The following is a 6803-nucleotide window of genomic DNA, read 5'->3' on the forward strand; positions in this document are numbered from 1 at the left end:
GCAAACCCTGACCTGGTCGAGCTCTCGCCCTACTCATCCCACCTGCGCCGACCACAAGTCGCTCCCATTGCCCTGCACAGGCGCCCCTCCTGACGAGGGTCCCGGTGGTGGCAGGGCACAAAGCTCAGGCCGGGGCTGGTGGCAGGCAGAGGGGTGTCGAGGGGCCGGCACAGTACCCCACCACCCTGCGCCCAGCTCCAGACCGCGCTCACACGCACCTCGGAGAGCAAGGGACCCTTCCTGCAAGCACCCTCAGCCTCATTCAGGCTGATTTCTAATCCTTTCTCAAACTTTCTTGCCAGCAGGCATCTTTACGTCAGTGACAAAGCTAACCAAGCAGAAGGTGACAGTCCTGACATTAAACTCTAATGAAGTAAGTGTCTGAAAAGTCCTTCTACTTGGATTAACACTTGCCATTTAAAAAAAAAAAAAAAAAAAAGTTCTTCTGGAGATGCTCAGTTTTAGATGCAAGACAGAGGCGTTTTACTGGAACAGTCTATCGCAGTCCTAAGTTGACTGTTGCTGCTTTGAGACCAGGCTGGGAGAGCTGCCAAAGAGACAAATGAAGTAGGAAGAATGAAGTTTAAAATCCCCCTTTCAGACAGCTGTGCTTTACAGAAACATCTCGACTTTTTACGTTATTTGGTTTAATACAATTTCTTTATCAGGGCAGAGCCAGCATGTGTGTAAATACATATCAGAATTAGACGTTTCCCTTCAACAAACTACTTCTCTCAGGCTGCCTATGCTACAGACTCACCCCACAAATGACTAACCAGGCTTTCACAGGGGCGAAGGTGAAGCTAGAGGTGAAAGTCATGCACACATGAGCTAACAAGACAATCACAGGATTGCAACAGCTCTCTTAGGAGAAATTTTCCAGATGGGAGCCGGAATAGCACTCTCTTTGCTGTGGCGTACGGCCAGAAGATCAGCTGAACTGCAGACACTGTGCTCCCTCCTCCGACTCGCCCATCTCCTCATACCCTGTCGTGCAGACGTCCAGCACTAGAGTAGGGAAGAGGTGGGGAAACGGTTGAATTCCCCAGTAACGCACTTAAAGCATATGGGCTTCAGCTTTCAAGGGACCTCAGAGTTGGACATCAAATCCCAAATAATTTTGGCATCCTTAAGTTTTATTCTGAAACTTGATCTTCATTTCTATACATTTACATATAAAGTACTTTCCTGCAAGCCACTACCAGCACTCACTTGATTCCAAAAATCATTAGTGCAGTAGAATAAGCCGTTGCACTGCTAGAAATTGTAGAACGTTCTAAAGTTGTGATAATTTACACAGATAATTTACACAGATAATTTAATCTTTGATCAGATTAAAAAAAATACTTGAAAAAGAATTCTTGCTTTGGAGCAAACGCTTTTAGCTCTACTCTCCTGGCCGACATCATTACAGCTGCCCAGTTCAGCTGTGTCCTTGCAAATTTTGAGTGCTTTTAAAACATACAAGTGTGTTAGACTACATGTGTACCTACGTAAGATAGAAATCTAGCCGGAATAAAAGTTATTTATCGGCCATTGTTGTTTTCAGGCTTCATTTAGCTCCTGATACCCCACAGATGTTAAGTTGGACATTTCTAAAGCAAGAAAAAACGCAGAACAATTTCCAAGCACCTCAGCCAGATTCCACCACATATTGAAAATGAAGAGTCAGTTGTTAAGACTCAGTTGTTTCTCCAAGGTCACGACTGCTCCGCAATAGGCTTTTAATAAACATATTGCAATTAAACCAAGTGCATTTTTCCTGTCAAACAGACACCTGTGTTTCACGTACCTCTCCAGTAAGTCTTGAGGCCAGCATTTTTTACAGCTGCTAAAATGCATTTCTGCTATTCTCTCAGAGTTTCTCCCAAGATTCTGACAATCTCAAAACTATAACCATAAAGACAGATGGATATTTGGTAGATAAGTTCTGTTTAAATTATCTTGCTAAAACTCCCATGCTGCCTCTCCAAAGAAATACCGTACTTAGCACAGCCCACTGCTACAACTTGAAAAATGTAAAGAAATCTACATGCTTATGCCAAATCTTACGTTTCCTGCCTTAAGAATGAATGTTGCTGTGGTACGTGAACGCCACTCAAATGTTTTAATGCAGTTTTCCTAACAGCACTCTTTTAGGGAAGGGAAACACTAATATTATCTACAGTTCTATAGAGCGACTAAGGCATGAAGATAGTCAAGTCTCAAGACATGGCATGCAGTTACACCGGGTAACTTCAGCTCTCTGAAGACCCAGACTCCCTCTGCAACAGGAGGAGAGAACGAGGTATCCGAAAGCGGGACTGGCACCAGGCAGCAGGCAGAGCTGGGAGAGTTCCGTCATTAGCTCTGCCCGCTCAGACTGCAAGGACTGGCTTAGCCCCATCCTGCCTTCATAGACCTGCACCTCTGCCCCCAGCCCGACGCCTGGGAGGTTTCTGCTTAGAAGGACTAAAATGAGGAGAGGTCATTCCTTTTCATTTATTTATTTATAGGTGCTACTCCTGTACCACCATTCCCTCTCTTCTCTGCCCCTCTCCCTTTCTCCTGAACTCCTTCTTCATACAAGAGCATGTTATATTAGTAGGCTGGGTACCTGCCGAAGAGACCTATGCTCCAAGCCCTGCCCCACAGATACTTTACAATTATATCCAACAATCCCTATGCAAAATAAGTGGGCATTAAGGACGCAAGAAATCTCCTAATCACTAGGTTAGGAAAAAGAAAACATGAATTATTTTTGGACAACTTGTTCCGCATCAGTAAGGGCTAAGGCTTGGTACCCACCCCTGAAATCCTCATTAGGGTCAAAGCACTGTTCTGGGAGGTGGAAGATGAACGTCCACATGACTTCAGACAACTTGAGTGAATAATAACCCCCCAGATCTCCCACACCCGCAGTGTGTGTTCAAGTCAAGAGGATATCACGAAAGACAAGGAAAGGAATCTCTTGCTGAGGCCATGCTTTGCATGGGAACAGTAGTCGCTTTACTATGAGCCTGATCTTGCATTAGCTCTGCATACAGTGTCTGCTTAATTTGTCCTTAGGGAATATCCCTAGTTTAAGAACCATACAATTAGTTTTCCCTGACCTTGTGCCCATTTCCCCGGTTTTGTATCATTAGATGTCAGTAAGTACATTCGCGACAGATTTAGAAAAACACATTAACCAATCACACTACTCATGTACTTCCTTATTTTCCTATTCATTCGCAGCATAATCCCATTTGGACACTGAACAAATTCATATACATATGAAAAATCTAGAGATCTTGACAGGGCTTTAAGAAATTTTACAGGAAATGCAATTCTAGCAGTAGAATAGAGTAACTTCTGGGAAGCTTTCTTAGTTCTATTCCTAATAAAATTCTGTAGCATTTTTCAACTGAGAAATTAATGAAGATATACCTCCTCCCCAACCAGTCAAGGGCAGGAGGAGAGATGGGAATCCAAACTCTTTTTGAAGGAGTGATTACTGCAGGAGACATTCTGCCTGTTCCCAGCGACACAATTTCTCTGCTCCCTCCTGCACCATTCTCTGCACACAGCTTCACAGCACTTCGTAGCTGAATTTTTGCTCCTCTTTTCTTTTCCCCATGTTCCAGCTGAGTCCACAGACGCCCCAGGACAACACACTGTACAAAGCAGCACTAAGTAACAGCTCATTTGATGACCCAAAAGTCTTCCCTCTGATTTCTTCAAATCCATAGGATCATCACTTCTTTAACAATCTCAGTATAAAGAATCTGTCCCAGGCTTTCTTCCCTCACCTGACATCTTTTTCCTATTTATACACCAGAGACACCTGTATACATCCCCTGTACACAAACACCCACTTTTAAGGGCCCTTTCCCAAAGACGTGGCTTCTAACTACATTGCGTTGTCCCCAACATGCCACACACTTATCTCAAAGTCTCGCCGTACATCACTTTCAAGAACTGTTATCTTTTAATGCCTCTTACCTGGCAGCAAGTCACGAGAACAACTGATAACAGTGGTTCCAGGCTTCATCCAGCTCACAGGAACATCATCGGGTTTTGTACTGCCAACTACCACCACATCCGCTTGATGAAGCTAGGGACAGCCCAGAACACCCCCCAGAAACAAAAGAAGCATTTAATGTTAGAAGTACATTCTTGAATATGCATTTTACAACATTCAGACTTACACAGCAATAGTCTTGCGAGCAAAGTATTTGGAAAAAACCAACAACAAGTCCAAATTGATGGCTTGATTCTTACCCCACGTGAAATTTAAGAACAACAGCATTTAAAATGAAGTTGGGTAAGCAAACTGTGAAATCAGGCAAGTGGGGTCAGAGTCAGCACCAGTCATATTTAATGGGGATTATGTACTTTCAAAGAAAAAGCCCTACCATTGTCCAAAGTCCTGTCCAACGAGATAACTTGGAGAGACTTAAGAAAGAGAAGGGCCGAAAGACAGTGAATAGGCAATTATAAAGAGTACAGTCAGATTATCTGACAGTAGAAAACCAGGCCAGGAATGCAGGAATAATCTGTAAACATCAATGCCTTTGAAGAATACCAATTAAAGCATTTTTTCCCCTCTCAGTTCATGCTTGCTAATCAGTGCCTCTGATTTAGTTCAACCTGACCGATGTTGGAGCAAAAATGGTTACTACAAAAATTCTTATAATCAAAGATATAAGTGCATTCCTTTCCTCCCTCCTCTGAAACAGGGCCCTGTACCAGTTATCAGAATCACCATGAGATAAGGGACAGCACCAGAGGCAGATGTGTAAAGATCTACTAAAAAAGCAAAATACGGGCATAGCACTGTCTCAAGTCTGAAAGTAAAAATTATCTCAGGGACACAGTGATTTTGGGAATATTTTGCAAAATGTAAATCAATACCAAGTGTCACAAAATCAGCGAGCTTCTCTATGAATGGATTTGTGACTGACAAACGTTCCAGCTTCTTTTTTGGCCAAAAGTGCTCTGACGCAACCCTGCCCAACACTCCTGCCAAGAAAGAACCGCTACAAATCCTGTCAGGATAGCAGGTTTTTGGCACAGCTGGGTGTCCAGGAGGGGAGAAGACCATAACTGTGGTGAAAAAGGCAGAAAGCTAAAAAAGCTCCATCTTCCCCTGAGAGGACACAAGGATGGCCTAACCCTCCTTAGAGATCCACATGCGGAAAACAAAGCCAAAAGTGTGGGAGAAGATTTACTTGCTTGACAAATGACTAATGCAACGAGCCGATTCAGGCTTCAGGCAGAAGCCCTGCAAGACTCCTATGATTGCCTGCAAACGTACAGCCTCAACAGTCATTCAGCCTTATCCAAACTGCTTACACTCCTGCGCCTGGTGCAAATATCAACTCACGTGCCACTCCGAGAAGGCCACGTAAGTCATAACGCTTGACCAGCACCAGGTCAAATCCTACTGAGGAATCTGCAAGCAAATTTGGATAAAAAGATGCTGCAGTGACTTGTGTACCAAGAATACGATGCTGAAGACACGCTTTCCCCTGCAAAGGGAGGCAGTCTCTGCTGTAACAGTCAACATCATCAACACAGAGAAAAAGAGTGATTATTCTCAGTTATGTGAGCCTAGCCTTTTTTTTTGAAGAAAAAAAATTATTCATGTTCTAGCAGTTATAATTCATATACTGAAAGTCAGGTACGTCTTCCTACGCAAAGCCTCTGGGACAAGGACTAAGAGCTTTGGCACATCGCTTAGTGTCGTGAAACTGTGAACCAGCTGAGAGGGGTATGCAACAAGTAATAATTTTGACAAATGTTCCGCCAACGTACTTATGACAGAATTGATCCAATGTAACTATAATGCCAGAAAACAACTGATCTGACCAAATATTCATCTCTATGACTACCGATCATATTGTTAAAAAATGTTCTTAACAGCTGAACGCGATCATTTCTGTAGTCAACATTAACATTAGTTTGGATGGCTAATGCCGCACATACCCATAACTATCGGAAAACCAGCTGAACCTTTCATCTCATTGCCCTGCCCCATCCCATCCATGAAAAAGGTTGTATCACATGGCAGTGAACAGCTGTCCTACGGGTTGAAGACACACTCATCTCAGAGCCTTCCCCACCATGACTTCCTTTGCCTTATTTCACAAAGAAAGTAAATGTAAAAAACAACAACAACAAAAAAAAAGGCACAGATGCCATTGAAAAAGTTCCTGGAGAGTCAATAAGGTACGTATCACAAATACTTTCTAGAATTTTTTTTCACCTGTATTTTAAAAACATTATATCCAGAAACTTGTTTGACTGGGCGAGTGAGTCCACTGAAAGCAAAATAGTTGTTTACAGAATTCTGGGTGCCCTTGGAAGAGGTTTATGTTATCTCCTTCAGGGCATTCTGGTTTCACTCACAACTCATGCCCATGCCTCCCCTGCTTCTTCTCCTCTCTTGCCACAACTTAACTCTTCTGACTGCCTGTAAATCACTAAAGCAAACAGCAAGCCTCGGGAGGCGTGTGCAGGCTTATCTCCTACATCAGGAACAAATGACAGACGTTAGAGATGGAAAACACCTCTGAAATCACCATATCCAAGCTCCCCAGCAAACGCACCGCACAGTCCCTGGACAGAGGACGCATCCGACAAGAGCCAGAGCCTACAGGCGGCCACAGCCGGGAGGTGGAGGAGACACCGGCGAGGGGACTGCCCGCGGCTCCCTGGCAGCGAGGCTGCGTCCCACCAGGCAGGGCTAGAGAACGGAGCCACGAGCATCACGCCGAACCATCCGCCATGTGCCAGGCAACAGGCTGAAGGCAAGGGAAGCCAACACTCCAGTAGTATCC

The 6803-nt window shown here is 44.1% G+C and overlaps 1 protein-coding gene across 1 annotated transcript in view; it reads right to left on the reverse strand.

Moving 5' to 3' along the window:
* The window catches only part of LOC104160180 (monofunctional C1-tetrahydrofolate synthase, mitochondrial-like), a gene marked incomplete at its 3' end in the record, with an annotated part of 48789 nt that extends 43412 nt beyond the window's left edge, over positions 1 to 5377 (reverse strand). The window contains exons 1-3 of the mRNA XM_009698250.1: positions 5348 to 5377; positions 3964 to 4075; positions 3797 to 3805 (exon numbers count right to left, since the gene is read on the reverse strand). Of these exons, the coding sequence (XP_009696552.1) occupies positions 3797 to 3805; positions 3964 to 4075; positions 5348 to 5377 (151 nt within the window). The remainder of the gene's footprint in view (positions 1 to 3796; positions 3806 to 3963; positions 4076 to 5347) is intronic.
* Positions 5378 to 6803: the final 1426 nt, after the last annotated feature.

Source organism: Cariama cristata, unplaced genomic scaffold, assembly GCF_000690535.1.
Source record: "Cariama cristata isolate BGI_N322 unplaced genomic scaffold, ASM69053v1 scaffold16784, whole genome shotgun sequence".
Lineage (NCBI taxonomy): Eukaryota > Metazoa > Chordata > Aves > Cariamiformes > Cariamidae > Cariama > Cariama cristata.